Below are 16,526 nucleotides of genomic sequence, written 5' to 3'. Positions count from 1 at the left end.
CACGCTCCGCCTGAAGCTTGTACCACGAAGCAGTGTCGATAGAGTGAGGTTCTTTAAGAAGATGTATGTGGCTATAAATTGGAACATACAGACATCACTTGTCATTTTGCAAATTTAAAACACCCAATCTTTTGTGGCCCTCATTAACAAGTAGGTTCTCAATTTGTGACAGACTTCAAATTTTTATTAACCTAAATAAAAGAGACCGTTGTGAAGGGAGCAGCAGTCCTGAACATGCGCCTCGTCTCCGCGTCCCGAATAAAAGCTGTGAGTAAAACAATGTTGTATGGAAACATAGATGCTACATCCATGGAAACTGTTGGTAACTTTTAATTTGGACAACAAGGATTAAACCAATGTTAAAATGACATCAAATCCAAGGCCTGGCTGGTCAAACCAACCAACTAGTAAGAATTCAGGAATGAGAGACAAATGGGGAGTAAAAGATAAATCAAGCTATAAAGTCACCCTCAATATAAGGATTCACAGATGTGGGAGACCAAAGTTACAAAAACATGTTTTTTTTTTCTTCCCTAAAATAAAAAAAGGCCTTTGCCGTGAAAATGATGTGTATAATCTATGTACATCATTCTCAGTTCATGTATGCATACAAAAAAAAACCCAAATCCACATCACAAGATGCTTGTGTTCAAGTATATTCACCAACTTCATCTCCATGATTTAGCATTCTCATCTTTTTGAAATAAAATGTCCTTCAAAATAAAAACAATGCAGAAAACCACATTTTTATGTCCTACCAATACATATATACTGTATAAATACATAAATATATTTTACATACAACAGCCATAAATTTGAAAAGGGGATATACAGAGCAAAGGGGAGGGGAGGGTGGTAGTGTGTGTGTTTTAGCTTGTGGTGTAAAATGGTTTGTCCCTCTATTATCTTGCCAGTCAGATCTGCTGGAGTGGTGCCCTGTGCTGGTGCGTGTCCATGCACATTCACCCACACACACACATCGCACATCTCAGTTGGCCCAGTAGGGGGAGTTGCCATAGCTCGACTTGTTAACTTGGCTCTTCTGCTGCAGGCTGCTGGCCTGGCCCCGCTGGCTGGGACCAACCTGACAACGGACAACAACATTTTTAAAATTTGTCACAAAAAAAAAAGCACCTCCAAAAGCAGATTAGGCGGTAAGTTTAAACGTGGGAAAGGGTTGAGAGCATTTGGAGGTTCACTACCTGTCCATCCTGAGCTAGATGGTGATGCAGCAGCTGCGAGTGTGGTTGCTGGTGAGGCAGGATGTGGAGGAATGGGGCAGGTGCATAGCCTCCAGGAGCTGCTCCAGGGTTCAGGGGCCCTGGACCCCCCAGTGCTGATGGCAGGCTGAAGGGAGGGGGGGTCCCTGTATGGAAACCCTGCTTATCAAAAGACTGCAAATAAAGATTGGTTAGAATAGTCCGTACAGCAAAACAACACAGTGGTTGTGGGGTTGAGTTAGACTCACCTGGGTCTTATTGTAAACACTTCCACTGATGTCTGGCACACCGGAGTTACTGGATGTCACTGAGACACCTGGCAGAGAAGCAGCAATGTTTACATCTTGAAACTAAAATAAAAAAAATCCCAATCCAGTGGGTTTTTTTTCATACCTTTCCCAGGCCCGGCAGCAGCAGATTTGGCTTGTGCCTGTGATGAGGAGTTGTACCCTTTACTATATTCTACCCCTGCTGGCCCTGCTGTCAGCTCCTCATACCCTGGAAAGGAAAACATCAACCTCAGAGATCAAGCACTCACTACGTCCTCATCAAGAAATTTCCTGCACAAGACTAACCAAACTTTGAACACATATTTTTAATAAAGTGCACTTTTTCTGAACCTGAGCCGAAGGTGTGCTGGCCATAACCGCTGGGCTGCTGCTGTGCCTGCTGCTGGAAAGGGCCAGCTGAGGGGTTTCCCAGGCCGAGGCCCATACTGTGTTGCTTGGCTGAAGCTGGTCCGGGGCCTCCAGGCGGAACAAACATAGTGGGGCCATACTGGAAGGCAGCAGCACTGGGTACTGCGCCGGGCACTCCGGGGTAGTAAGGCAGGCCTGTGTAACTGTAGCCTGGTGGCAGAAAGGCCTGCTGACTGCTGTGATGCTGCGGCTGGCCCTGGGGCTGAGGCTGGGCCTGCGGAGGCTGAGGCTGCGTCTGGGTCTGTCCTTGGCTTTGGGCCTGGGGAGGCTGCTGGGCAGCCAGGCTAGTGGGGGGCGCCGGGGAGGTGGAGTCATTCCTACCAAACTTTGTGACTTCACCTTAACAAACGAAGGGAGATGTCATGTGAGGACACATTAGTTTAGTGGATTTTAGAAAAGGCAGCCAAAGGCTTGAGATGCTTTACCTGAGTAGGGGTTATTGGCAAGGCTCCCGTCTCTGCCAGAAAGAGTTGCTGCGGGGCCAGGGAATGTGATTCCATAGTAATCCTGCAAAGAGGGCTAAAGAAACAGAAGAAGATCAGAGGACCAACAACCCAATGTGACAATGGTTAAGAGATGTCTCATGAACATGATAATGTGGCTCACCATTGGCAGTCTGGACTGGAGCATATGGAGGTCCTCATAGCCGTAGATCTGCTGTGAGACATGAAGAGCAAATAGACTCAGTTACACAAATGACAAAACAAAGCAAAATGCAAATATTACCGGACTAACAAAAGTCACCTCTCATTTATTTAGCAACCATGTCAGAAGACATATCTGTGGTTGTGGAAAATATTTTACGATGTCTAAGAAGAGTCAAGTTATTGTTCTGCATCAAGCAAACAAAACAATTACGGAAATGGGTAAAAATACTAGAATAGCGTTAGAACTGTACAACACATTAAAACCTGGAAGGATAGCAGTGAACCACCACCTTCTAGGAAGAAATTTATGGTGAAAGTAAGCCTTCCCACACACACACACACACACACACACACACACAATGTGAAGAGGAATTCAAGGCCTTAATAAAACAGTTTATTAATGAGGCAAATTGAAAAAAGGGCCTCAGTTTTCTAGCTAGCATAAAGACTGAGGCAACTAAAAAGGGTAATTTGGTCTACTGAGTCCATGATAGGTGCATCAAGGTAAGAAAAGCAGCAAATTAAGTGCTGCATCCATCATGCTTGGTGCCTCCCGTGTAAGGCTGCGGGAGCAGCATAATGAGCTGAGATTGCTTCAATTGGTCAGGTCTAGGTTCAATGATGTTGTTATTTTCCATGAAAAGATTTTTTTCTTTCCTGGTAGCACAGTCGGAGCGACAGATGACAACAGGATTCATTGGTCTTAAATTTTCAAAAAGTGATTCAGCGAGGATGAGAAGACACTTTCATACATGAATTACCACAGAGTAAGACCATAACCGGTTAGACCGGTTAGACCATAACCGTATTAAGAATCTTTGGGGTGTGCTCGAGAAAACTTTATGCGGCCGTCCAATTCTCCCGTCATCAATACAGGATCTCGCCGAAAAATTAAAGCAGCTCGACAGAAACAAACGTTGTGACATCGCATGAGTTTATCGAAATGTCACAGCTAATCTGTGCTGTAATCAAAGCTGAAAGTGGTCGAACAAAACGGTGGTGTGTGTGACTTTGTGTGATATTATTTTATTTTTCACCATTTTCACTTTTCATTGTTGTAATTACTATTATTATTATGATTATTACTACCATGAACAATTACATTCATTATCTGGTGCAATACAACCTCCCAATAGCTCTGACAACTTTACCGTCAATGAAAAATGCCATTATCTGCTCTACTTTGTATTCAACGTATCTTGCTTTTCTACTCATTACACTTATTTTTACACTTATTTTTATACATCGTCTATTTGATGCTCTGCTGTATATCATAGTTTTGGAGCTATCTGGCACAGGATTTCCTTCGGGATTAAAAAAGTTGTATCTTATCTTATTTTAATCTCTTCCCTTTGGTCAGTGGCGGTGTGCAATTTCTGAAAACTAAAAGAAAATGAAGACAACTGCTCAGCTTTCAGAGGATGTTAAATACAAGTAGGTATTTTATTGTTTATTTATCTTACTTATGTTACCATGTTTTTTTTACCCACTCGTCTGTACAGCACTGTGGTTATTTTAAAGTGCTTTATAAATAAAGCTGGATTGGATTGGATTGAAGTACAAAACTACAGACAGCTGCTAAGATTACAGTTGGTTTTAAGGATCAAGTCTATACCTCTGCTATGTTCATGTACTCTTTTATTTAGCCATATTAATGGACACTTTTACTCCTCCATAGTAAAATTATGGAGGAGTATAAAACCATAGTTCATGATGATCCACTTACTGGGTAAGCAGGCAACAGCCCCCCAGGGCCCATGATATACTGGTTGGGCAGTAGAGGAGGCACTCCCTGGGACAGGTTTGGAGGAGCTTTACCTGCCAACACAATGACATAACAGTCGTCCATTTTACATTACAGCCTATTTAGCTAATCTGAACTCTTTGATATGGTACCATTACAAAAATCCAGTTCTCTGAAGAAAAAAAACAGGCCATTAAGAATAAAGATTTCCTCTTTTTCAGGTGTGTGTATGTACCAGTGGAGGAGAGCAGGGCCGTGTTCCTTGGTGCAGAGAGGTTGGACGTGGCAGTAGCTCCATTGGAGCCAAGTCCCAGCATTGTGCTGGTGGCGATGGCGACACCAGAGTGAAGTCCACTTGTGCCAGTGATGCCACCTACTGTGCTGCTCATGTTGCTGCCCATGCCAGGCATGTTGGCCAGGTGGCAGATGCTGCTGCTACTGTTGCTGCTGTTGTGGACTGAATGGAGTGATGACACTGCGGGCTGCGATGAGGTGTAAGAGCCAGACGAAGGAGCCAGGGAGCTCACATTGCTGCTGTCAACACTGGTGTGCTGAAGAGCGACAAATCAAAGATGCAACTTAATTTGAAATGTGTCTATCCATAATGTGTCTTTTTTTCCCCCAGAAATCAGAGAACACAGGGAATGTCACATAGAAACAGCAACCATCCAAACAGGTACTCACAGTGAGAGAGTTGGATCCCAGAGCTGAAACTGAGGAATGACTGCTGACATGGCTGTAGGGCAAAGAGGGGAGCGTGACCAACAGCAAGCGTAGAAGAAGACATCACAGCTTTTCTGCGGTTCTGTTATTATAGCTCTACTTTTTCCTAAAGTTGCTTCAGAGACAAACTCATTTAACAGTGCCCATCAAAAAGAATAAACCAAAAAGTTTCCATTTAGTCATGGCCAACAAACAGTCTGCGTTTACCTGAGGGTTAAACCGAGTTTGGTGAAGCTGGTAAAAACCAAGACGGTGGTCAAAACATTTCAGTTAAGTCTGCTGTATCACCTGTTGAGAGAGTTGAGTTGACTTGCTGAGGGATGGTCCTGTGTCAGGTTGGAGAGCGTGGTCGAGTTGTGTGCACTGAGGGTGGAGGGTAAGTGACAAGAAGGTGCTGATGGTCCATTGGCATTGATATTTAGAGATGATGACTCTGGCTTCGGTGTGGAGGAAGCAGACGAAGCTGAGAGGAGGGGTAAAACAGCATTTAACTAAAATAAAAGTATCTTAACCTGCAAAACGTGACTGGTATTTTCACCATCAACCCATTAAGACATGATGCAGCATATGGGTACACCGGCCCCCATCTTTAGAGGGCCTCTCAGGTCTTAATGGGTAAATTATGCAAAGAAAGACATAGTACATACTGTCTAGAGCAGCAGAACTCCGTACACCATTCAGACCATTCTGGTGAAAAAACACAAAGCACCGAAATTTTAATTCACTGTTAACCTGTGAGAAACGTTAACATATCATGGCAAAGACAACAAAAAGCAGCAACTACTTTGAATTAATTAATTCAGTGCGAGTCTCAACCTTACCTAATGTTAAAAAGGTAAAAGTGTGACCTAAACAGATTTTTTCATGTTTCATGAACACATCGGCAGTATGCTGCTGTGGCCCGACATATGACTCATGTTGAGCGCCACCACTCGCTTCAATAGTAAGTGCTGCAATCCAGCTCGTATCTGACCGCACAGATCACGGGGCTGTGGGGAAATTCCCATTGTAGTTGTCCGTTTCAAATTTTCAACATCTTGAAAATTCCAAGTGAGTTTTCTTGTTGTGTCTTGATATCAATGTTGAAAGTATCTGAACGTATCCATGGCAGCGAGTGTAAAGAAACATACAAGTGAGCAGAAAGGAGAATGACTCAACACGCACAGTCACTCGTTCACTTTTTCTCTTCTGGAGCTGGGTGGAAAATCTCAAGCCACAAGTCTGCAGACATTTACACACGCTGTCCCTCCACAACAAAAATACGTTCTTTTTCTACCCACCATCACTGTCCCAGTGGCCTCTTTGCTCTGGGAAAAGGCCAGTCGTGTGTGAGAGGGCATCGTCCCATCGTAACTTGGACCCACTGAAGAGAAGGGAGAGGAGGTGGTTGAGGTCGCCGAAGAGGATGCAGGATTGGTGGAGCTGGCTGTCCCTAATGATGGAGTGAGACTAGACAGCGCCACTGAGGAGGTGTGATATACTGGCTCTGATGAGGAGAGGGGCGAAGGCAGGGCAACCGACAGAGGGCTGCCCAGTGGCTCACTGCAAGGCACCATGAGGAAGAGAACAGATGACCAAAGTCAGTAAGAATTAGAATAAATTAGACCACAGGAGAAAGGAAAAGAGGAAACTGCTGTATTAGGAAGTAACTGCTGGTGTAAAAGTGAAAATATGTACTGTACTGAATCTGGAGCACATAAAAGGAAAACACATAACACAGTTTTAAAGAAAATTCTGTTTTTCTTTCTTTTACCTTCCTAATATGCACTGATAAATTTAATCTTTTATTTGCACTACTTCCCGTTTTGCACTGATGTGATGAAATGCAAAATGTCTGTTTTGACACGCTGAATGACATTCCTTACATTACTATATGAAGATGGAATCGTTATCAGCAGTGATGGTACCTGAGCGGTTTTGAGTACAGGCTTGTTTGGCTCTTTGTCCCTGGCCCTGATGCCGGTGGCGCTGGGGCAGGTGCCGGTGTGGACTCCCTGGACGCTGCACTCACACAATTGTCCACAACTCCAAACTCTGGCAATGCTGACTCCGAGCCAAAGTCTAGAGCTCCAAACTGGAGGTTTAGGCCAGGGACATCAGCTGAGCCTGGCATTTCCACTGCCGTGGAGGGGATCTGACAGAGAAGAGGCTATTTTTTCATTCTTTGATATCAAACCCTCTGGCAAACATCTTTGCAGACAAATGTCCATCTGAGTAGCTGCAGCCTTACTGTATCCTCGCATCCACTCCCTACCTTTGATGTGGGAGGTATCCTTCGTTTTGGACCTTTGAGCTGCGCCCGTTGTTGCTGTGGCGTACTGCTTCCCAGAGGGTCCAGCCCAGCACTAGGGACAGGAAGTTTAACACCACCAGCAGCCATCACCGGGCCAGCCTGTGCTGACGTGCTGGTGTGTTGGGAAGCAGGCGAGGCTGATGCAGGGGGTGCTTGTTGTTGCGATGGAGGACTGGGTTGACGAGCCAGGGGCAAGGAAGGTCCTGGGTGTCGCTGAACCAGCTGGCTCAACACAAGAGAAGGCTCCGGTTGCAGGCCAAACTCACCTGCACACATGACAAAACACAGGCACAGATCAAGGAATTACAATACTGTAGGTAAGTTAATACAAAAATAGCAATTCCTTTGTCCAAGACAAGGTCTGATACACTTACGGCTGAATTGTGAAGACAGCGAAGTAGTGTTGGATTCTGAAACTTTCATGTCCCAACTAGAAGAGGAAGGCGGAGGTACAGATCCTCCCAGACCTGGCAGTCGACCAATAGAGGGGTTGCTTCCTTGGGTGCTGACAGGAGGGGCCGTCTGGGATGAAGGCAGTTGACCCAAGCCTGGACCCTTCAGCTGTTCCAGTATCTGAGCTCCAGCACTGGGCTGAGTCCTCTTGGCCTGTCCCAAGTCCCCAAAACCAGCTCCCAGAACTGATGACTGCCACAGAGAGAGTAAAGTTATCAATCTTCCTGTTTGTCTGGATCACGAAGGAACAAAATGAGAACTACAGAGTGTTTTTACCAGAGCAGCATGTGCGTAGCTTGTGCTGCTGGTGGTGTTGCGGCTGGGAGGCGGCTGCTGGTGATGATGGGAGTTGGTGAAGACCAGACTCTGAGTGGAGGAAGAGGAAGGTGGCTCTCTTCCGCCAACCGCAGGTTTCTGCAGCAGAGAAGCGAGGTCCAGACTAACAACAAAATAGTTGGGAAAAACAATTAGCAAATGGTTCCAGAACACTGTGTCACTATGTGTTCTGAATCATCTCCACAATAGAAAGTGGTTAGTATGTACAACACGTAAAAGATTCACATGTCAAGATGCTTTTTGCCTTACTGAGACACTTTGCTCACCTTTGCCCAGGTGTGATATGGTTCTCAGCAGCAGGTGCACAAGAGGGGGTGAACACTTTGGTCTCTGAAAGCTGTACAAACACAGAGAGACACATTTGTTACAGAAAAAGTATACATATATATATTTATATATATATAGTATATATGTATATGTGTGTTTGTGCGTTTTGTTGTGTCAACTCACACTGACATCCTCATTCCAGTCCTCAGCTGCCCAGTCCTCTAAAGTACTCCTCCAAGCAACTAGAAAACATGTTTATTTGCATTATATATCACAAGCCGATTCACAGTGCGGTTATATATAAGTCATAAGAAACGTGTGCCCTGCAGATCTCACCTGTCCCATCTGTGGGGTTGTTGGTCGTTGTGTCCCAAACCTCTGTTTGTGTGGTCCTAGTTCCAGCCTCTGAGGTGTAGTCCGCAGGGTTGAAAGTCCTGATTCGGGCATAGAAACACAGGCTGATTAAGAGAGACTAACAGTGATAAATATCCAATGTGGTTAATACTTTTATTTACAGTTTAACTGTTAGTTAGGCGTTGGTACCATTAGATGAGGAATGGCCATGTGTGCCATCCAGCAGTGTTTGGAATCTGCCTAGTAACACAGTCATACGAAGCCTTGCCATAGGTTCCTCATAAAGTACCTTATATGCTCATATGAAACAAAGCCGTTTGAAGTTTGGATTTCTGGGCTTTGTTTTGGATTTCTTTAGATAATTACAAGAGAAAAATACCACCTACATTCATTAATAAAAATGTAATAGAAAAACAAAATATCTATTCGTCTTTTACCGGCATAAGCAATAGAAAAAAATAAAAATTAGACTGACACCTAAAGTCTTGGTTGTGAATGTAGGTGTGTGTTGCCACTATACCCCATGCCCTGGGCTGAGAACCTGCTCCCTGTTGGAGCTTTACCCCGACCTCGAACTCCAGATCCTGCAAAACATTTTTATTAAAAAGTCAACAACATGCTCTCAAGTACTTGGCAAATGGAGAGTTGCACCATGCATCTGCTGACCTCTGCTACCTTTGACCCTGCGACCTCTATCCGAACCTTTTTCCACCAGTGACACCTCTATGCCGTTCTCCTCAGGGCGGGCTGTTGGCCCACAAACACACAAATGAAATTAGAACCTACAATACTGACTGCGTGATCAAATATTTTCGAAGCAAGTTAGATGGCACAAACACTGGGCTCTTTACTAGATTTGAATCAATAGCAAGCGTAGACTTCTCACCCTGTCGGCTTCGAGTGGCCCCCTTGCTTTTGCGGCTGGCAGTGGTGCGACCTTTGCTAGCCTCCCTCTCACCTTTCTTCTCCCTGTTCTCCTTATTCTCCTTGCTTTCTGATGGACCCTCCTTCACCAGGGGCTTCTTTTTCCCCACCGTTTCCCATGAGGTCTAAACACACAAGAGAAATCAACGGAACAGCGTTGCTGATGCATTATGTGCTAATTTTGTGTGAAAACTCTCCTTTTAAAGAAAAGACAGCAGAATTAACACTTGCATTGCAACGATTCTAACTGCTTTCAGTCTGCAAAAAGTTTCACAGGGTGTTGTTATGTCAGTTGTTTTTGACCAACTTATGCACCGAAGTGTGACCAATGGAGCGTTTTTTGTGAGGAAAACAAATATCAAAATAAAGGTCACTCCAGGACGACATCTAAAATGAAATGGGATCTCAGACTAAGATCGGGACATAAAATTGTCTCCAAAACACCATATTAGCACACAAAATTAAATCAATTAGGGCATGTATCCTTTATAATGTGAATCTTCTCCTGTACAGCACCAATTTTTACAGCATAAGTAAACTCAATCAGAAACCATTCATTCAAATGCAATAACTGGGGTGCAGTGTCTCGCATCACAATAGAGTCTTGAATGTAAAAGAGGGAAGACGGTTATTTCCAGTTTTTGAATTTCAACATCAAACACAGGTAGTTGTTTGGCCACTCTGAACCGTCTGTGCTGATTGGATTCCCCCAGAAATGATTTCTGGGACAGTCGCTCTGTCTTACGACACAAAAGCACAACAACGCCCAAGTGTTTGCCTGACGTTTGCCTGTGTGACTCTGCTCTCTGAGCAAAAGAGAAAGACGGAGAAAAAAAAAAAAAGGCGTACAATGGTATGCTTTCATGCAAGCCATCGAGTCCCGGATGTTAAAGCGGTCAGTCGAGCGAAGCACAGAACCACTGAGTGCCTCCACTTGTTGATCTCCTGAACATGTTCAACACACCCTATAATATATACCAAATATAACAGACAAGTGTCTTTGTCTTACTATTACTGATCTTGAGGAAGCCCCGATGGTCGAAACTTCGATTAATGCATTTGAATGAATACGGGGCCAGAGCGTGCAACAAGACTTTCAATGATTTATTCCCAGTGATCAGCACCTGAGCTGCATCTTTCAAACTCATGCAGAATGCGCATAAAACAACCTAAAAAAGAGAAATGGTGAAAGTTTTTCTCTGTGCTTTTTTGTTCTTATGTTGGAAATAGATCTGATCCTTAGAGGCTGCCTACACATAATGTTTCACTCATCTACCTTGTGCCTTTCTGTGAGAACAGAGATGAATATTTGGATGAAAGCGGCAGTTTTCACAGGCCACCCAGCTACTGGATAAAAGCATGCATGATCACTTTAAAAGTTCAACTGCATTCAACATGTGGCTTTCACTATGTTTAACACGGTACATCAGTGGTTAATAATACAGCTCTAAACGACTGATACCATCTTTCCCCAAGTATAATAAAGCTGGGTAAGCTATTGGAATCTTCTGGAAGGAAATTTAATGGATAAACTATCAGTCCTATCTTACTAAAGACAAAAAGATACACAGACACTCTTACTATCAAGTGTCAGAATTGGATAAAGGCCCCACACAACTGCTTTTCAATTGTGTGCTCTTGTGTTTACAGTTATACTGGCTACAGTTTGTCCAAGAAGTTGCTGGATTTGTTGCCACGTGCATTTTCGAAAGCATCTGGTAGCACAGTTATTAATTTGGTAACGTTGAGAAGAAGCCTGACCAAGGCTGCTGCTCATCGAGTTGGCTCGCAGCTCTAGAGCGAAAGTAGGGGTGGGGCTGTGTAGTAAGGGAGAGGAGGGATATGAACTGTGGCCTGGCTTTACAAAGGAGACAGGTTATCCAACAGAACATCCAACTTTACTGTTATTAAGGGTGTTTTCTCATCTTATTGTCTCGTTTTAAAAAACGAAATCCTATAAATTAGAAATTTAATATACTGCATGGTCCTAATTTATGTCCTGCGTTCAAAGTAAAACACATCTATTCACATTATTTGAAAGACCAAATCCATATTACTGATAATCAGTGTTGGGAGTAACGGCGTTTAAGTATAACGGCGTTACTAACGGCGTTATTTTTCCAGTAACGGAGTAATCTATTTAATTACTTTTCCCATCGTTACAACGCCGTTATCATTACTGAGAATATAAAGTGGCGCGTTACTACAATTTGGTTGTAGGCTTTCGGCTACACATCAGCTGGACGCTGCCTGGAGAGAGCAGGGGTGGGGATGATGACACCGTTGCAAATGCGATGATGATTGGCTGTGTGGGCGGATGCCCTGCTCACGCTGTCTCACTGCACGCGCTAAACACACACAAGACAGCAGCGCCGAGCCAGGGAAGTTCAAAGGTAGCGTTCTCTAACTGGAAGTACTGGCACTACTTCTCACTCGTGGAGATAAAAGGCAAGAATGTGTATGTAACATGCACGCTATGCCCAGGGGAAAAAACTTTATCCACGTCTGCCTCAAGTAACTCAAATCTAATGAAGCACCTCACATCAACCCATGCGAATATGAAGCACTTGTTGCTTCTGCAGCTGCTAGCCCAACCCCCAAGCCCCAATGCAGCTAGCTAACCCAACCCCAAGCCCAAATGCAGCTAGCGTGAGCCCCAGCAAAGGAGACGGAGCCACTCGAAAACAAACACTCGATTTTTCGGGTCAGAATTTATTTATTAATTTATTTCTATGCATCATATGGCAGGCTATTGAGTTCAAATAAATACAGAATGTTCTAAATTACTGTATTTAGTGTTTTTATATCTTCTAAGTATAGGGAAATATTCACTGAGTCTGGTTCATTTTTTTTTTCCTTTAGCATAAGTTTCTTGTGTTTACCTTGAATGAATTAAATCAGTTAATATAAACATATTTGATGTTAAAGATGCTATAGAACGTAACAGCGTTATAGAACACAAAAAATATTGATCTGAACTCAACACGTTTTTTAATAAAGAACTTGAACGTGAATGAGTTCACATTATGTGTCATGAACGGCAGACATCACTGTAAATGAACGTTGGAATTTGTTTTCCATTGAAAACTGAGTGACATCTGTTTTCTTTTTTGAAACGCAACGAGAGAAATTCCTCCCTCCTGTATTCTCGCTGGTGCCGCTTAAATCATGTATCACCAGACAGAAATGGTTTTGACATTGGGTGCGCAATGCATTGCGGGCAACGTAGTGTCCGGCTGAGAATAGTTGAATAACATACTGGCTTCCGAACGACGTTACCCGTGATGAATTGCGCGCAGAGGGCTGGAGGAGCGAGCGAGAGAGAGAGAGAGAGCAATGACGAGAGTGAGTGAAAGCGCTGCAATTAAAAAAAAAAGGCTAGTGGAAGTGATGGCACGGAGACAGACACCGATTCTCCTTTATGAACATTTAAAACAATTTTACACTCTTGCAAACCAAGACCCCGATGGCAAAAATCTTACTTTTCTGTGTAAGATATGTCCACCTGCGCAGCAAAAACAAGTTAGGACATCAACAACGTCCTTCTCGAATTTGAAACGGCACATTGAGTTAAAACATCCCATCCAGTGTGAATGCATATATGCACGCCCTCGAGGGTCATAAGGGAGGAAAGGGAAAAAAGACCCCCTGCCAACCCCAAACGCAAATGACACTGCCAACTGTCTACCTTGTCTGTACTGCTGCAAGTTTCATCACCTGTTAAGAAACGCACAATTGCAGTGTCATGAGCAAATGTCTACAATGAGCAGTTTCAAAGAACATATAGTGATTTCTAGCTCGTAGTGTAAAAAAAATATTTATTTGAATATCTCACGAAAAAAGTAAAATGAACTGAACTTTGAACTAGTTCAGAATTAAAATTGTGAACTTTGAACGTGAACTGTTCACTTTGAGCACGTATGAACTGAACTTGAACTAGTTCAGAAAAGCTGTGAACTGGCACAACACTGACAGTTACTTTGCTGAGTAACTAATTACTTTTACAATGTGGTAACTGAGTTACTAACTCAATTACTTTTTGGGAGCAGTAACTATAACTAATTACTTTTTAAAAGTAACTTGACCAACACTGCTGATAATAACTGATGATGATCATAACTGAGGCTATAATCTTTCGATGAGGCAAAATAAAACAAGTAGTCACTTACCATATCTGAGGTGCTCTCCAGGAGGAAATTGATGGCTCGGCTAACATCCTCATTGCAGTCATGGAGTGCTACCATGCACTCATCCTGGTTCTTCCCTGTCACTTCCATCAGCTGGGAAAAGCAACAAACACAAATATTAGATAAGTCTACTGCTGAATGAGGCTTGTGAAAAATAGCAAAATTCACAAAAAAGATGCCAAAGTCAAAGAAGAACCAGACAGACACGAGCTCTGTTCCTCACCTGGTTGACTTTGTCCTCAAAGTCAGCATCATTCTTGTCATAGATCACCTGGGCAAGCCGGATCTGTTCAGCAGTAGCCTGTAACGCAGATCCAATTAGACATATAATGGGAAAAACAAAGTATATATGTGGTATAAAAGGTGAAAGGAACCGCGAGCTCGGTTTTTATTGTGTGAAATCGGTGACTACGAAAAAAAAGTGGTTTAAAAGTGTGGGTGCTGTGTAGCTGCAGCGATCACTGCATAATGTGTGCATTGTGGTTGTGTTGGAAAGGGTGGTCATGTGCACATTTTTGTCCAGTGGTGTCTGCCGCTCAAACGAGGGTGTTTTCATATTCATCATGTGATTGCAGTGGCTCACCTGTATTTGTTTCTGTGGTTGTGATGTGTGAGTGGCAGCTGGCAGCACTTTTTCCCGAGGGCCCCGGGCCTTGTCGCTGCCCAGCGAGCTCATCATATACAGTATATACAAAACTCTGTATGTACAAAATAGAAAAACCTGCAAAAGGAAAAATAATAATCAACCAAACCGTGCTGTTTACAACAGCTCTAATATACTCTCACCTGGAAGAGTGCATACAACTAAGTAAATGCATGGCAAAGCCTTATTGGCAAATAATGCATACTGGCCTTGTGAAGGTTAAAAGACACAGAGTTGGCCCGGTGACGAAAGAGCTTTGCTGAAAATCTGTGTCAAAGAGGAAGAGCAACCCTGTGTCCTCTTACAGACAGGCGCAGACCCCAGTGTGTGTGTGTGAAACAGAACACACACTACACACCCTGACCTCACACCCAATATTGCTGCTGGATAAGTTTCTATTCACACCCTCAAAAACTAATGCACTGAAATGCTGAAATGATCCGTTTGACATCCGAATCTCATTAAAATGAATGAAAATATTGTGGGCGGGCTGTGATAAACTTATATGGGAATTATACTTACATATTCTAAACTTGCAAAATATCATTACAATACACACTGAGCTGCGTCCCAGGGGAGAAAAAAAAACATGTTAATGTTTTCTTTTCAAACGGTGTGAAAGACGATTTGAACTCCAAACTTAGAATATGGTGCTCAAGACTAAAAGAAGTACAGATTTCCTCAATGACCCATTTGAGATATGTCAGAGAACAATAGCAATCCGGCTTTAGGTGTCTGAGTGACGTTGGCAAATACAAAGCTGCCATTGGCTGAACTGAACAAAGCTACAACACAGACAGACTTTAAAGATTAATTTCAGCAAAACATATTCATAAAAAAAAATATTCAAAACTATGTTTATCCCTTGGATTCTACAGCTGCACCCACGTTTTACATCTATTATGGGATTGTAATGATGAGTATCGGCGGTCCCACACAAACAATAACAAAACAATCATCCAGCGGCTATGCAAATCTCAGTTTTCACATTTATTTGGGCGACCAAAAACAATGTCAGACATCCATTAAATAACGTGTAGATACGCACTGGAGTGTAGTGGCATTCATGTGGTTTGAGCTTACAAACTGGTTAGAAGCTATTTATTATTCCATCAGTAGAGGAAAGGGAGCGCTGTTTTAAATCAATGCTAACGTTAACCCGTTGTTGTTTTCTTACGTATTTCTGTAGTCCAAACATGATATTACTATCTGGTTATTAGCAGCAAATACTTCAAATTTTAAACATATTGGATTTTTGTAAGCTATCATCCAAACTGACCGACTTTGTGTTGTTGATACTAAGGTCCCCTTTGTCCTCGCTAGCATAAAGTTAGCTATTGTATGCTACTGCTGACACTAGCGTCGATACAGAACAAGCGATGCAGAAGCTAGCTAACGATGCTATCTAAATCTGGTCCAAGTTGATAGCCAACGGTCATCAAACTGTCTTGCTTAAAGTATTTCACGCACTTGGAGCTTCGCGGTTATTCAACCATCGTAGCAGCTATATTACACATATATATTCCACAGCTAAACTAACTGTTATTGCCAGCTAACAACAAAGGTGTATCAAATATAAAGAAAAAAAAAGGCCTCGCAGCGCACAATCCCATCCCGACATTGCTCGCCGGGAATCAAGACAACAGAAAAATTGCGAAAGACATCCTATAAAACCCGATGTAAGGGGAACAAAGGAGCCGGCGAGCAGTTGTTTCAGCGAACACGCATTTAAGTACGGTGTTTACGGGGTGCAAAATACTCAAGACTAAAGTTGAATAAGCTTAGTAAATGTGTTTTTATTACCTGCTAACACGCTTCACTCAGCCAGCAGTAGACAAGATGGTCACGTGACGCGCGCTGCCGCGGTGGATGCTCCCCTCTCATCACCAGGTCAAACTCTCCTTTAAAGTGTCCGCTGCTGACTATTATTATCCGCGACAAGTTCAAAACCGATTCATGCTGGACGTTCAAGTACGGAACTTTTTCCTTTAATGGTCTAAGATGCACACAAAAGCTGCATATAGATAGTTTCTAACC

General features: G+C 43.1%; 1 protein-coding gene across 4 annotated transcripts; it reads right to left on the bottom strand.

Annotated features, from left to right (window-relative positions):
* Nucleotides 1-314: 314 nt before the first annotated feature.
* On the bottom strand, nt 315-16,366 carry ubap2a (ubiquitin associated protein 2a). 4 transcript variants are annotated; one of them, XM_075460482.1, is made up of 27 exons: nt 16,293-16,366; nt 14,430-14,567; nt 14,070-14,147; nt 13,829-13,939; nt 9,622-9,784; nt 9,402-9,482; nt 9,256-9,319; nt 8,718-8,815; nt 8,565-8,623; nt 8,381-8,451; nt 8,055-8,217; nt 7,700-7,970; nt 7,287-7,591; nt 6,940-7,166; nt 6,313-6,574; nt 5,680-5,719; nt 5,321-5,495; nt 4,994-5,045; nt 4,545-4,860; nt 4,292-4,383; nt 2,525-2,584; nt 2,344-2,437; nt 1,841-2,257; nt 1,614-1,718; nt 1,469-1,536; nt 1,203-1,394; nt 315-1,084 (listed from the first exon to the last, which is right to left on the bottom strand). In XM_075460482.1, exons 2-27 carry the CDS (start codon nt 14,523-14,525, stop codon nt 989-991), a joined length of 3,756 nt encoding a protein of 1,251 aa, XP_075316597.1. In that variant the 5' UTR covers nt 14,526-14,567; nt 16,293-16,366; the 3' UTR covers nt 315-988. The 4 variants fall into 4 exon arrangements, with proteins under 4 accessions (XP_075316597.1, XP_075316600.1, XP_075316601.1 ...); XM_075460485.1 differs by having other exon boundaries at nt 2,525-2,575; XM_075460486.1 differs by having other exon boundaries at nt 9,411-9,482.
* Nucleotides 16,367-16,526: the final 160 nt, after the last annotated feature.

The sequence above is a fragment of the Odontesthes bonariensis genome, chromosome 3, assembly GCF_027942865.1.
Source record: "Odontesthes bonariensis isolate fOdoBon6 chromosome 3, fOdoBon6.hap1, whole genome shotgun sequence".
NCBI classification, from domain to species: domain Eukaryota; kingdom Metazoa; phylum Chordata; class Actinopteri; order Atheriniformes; family Atherinopsidae; genus Odontesthes; species Odontesthes bonariensis.
The sequence above is the reverse complement of the archived record's forward strand: the minus strand, read 5'-3'. Positions and strand labels throughout refer to the sequence as shown.

Coding starts and splice junctions, on each gene's coding strand:
- ubap2a (XM_075460482.1), bottom strand. CDS start 14,525: ATGATGAGCTCGCTGGGCAGCGACAAGGCCCGGGGCCCTCGGGAAAAA. Junction 1,719..1,840: donor CCAGCACACCTTCGGCTCAG/GTTCAGAAAAAG, acceptor TTTCCTTTCCAG/GGTATGAGGAGCTGACAGCA. Junction 1,537..1,613: donor TGCTGCCGGGCCTGGGAAAG/GTATGAAAAAAA, acceptor CTTCTCTGCCAG/GTGTCTCAGTGACATCCAGT.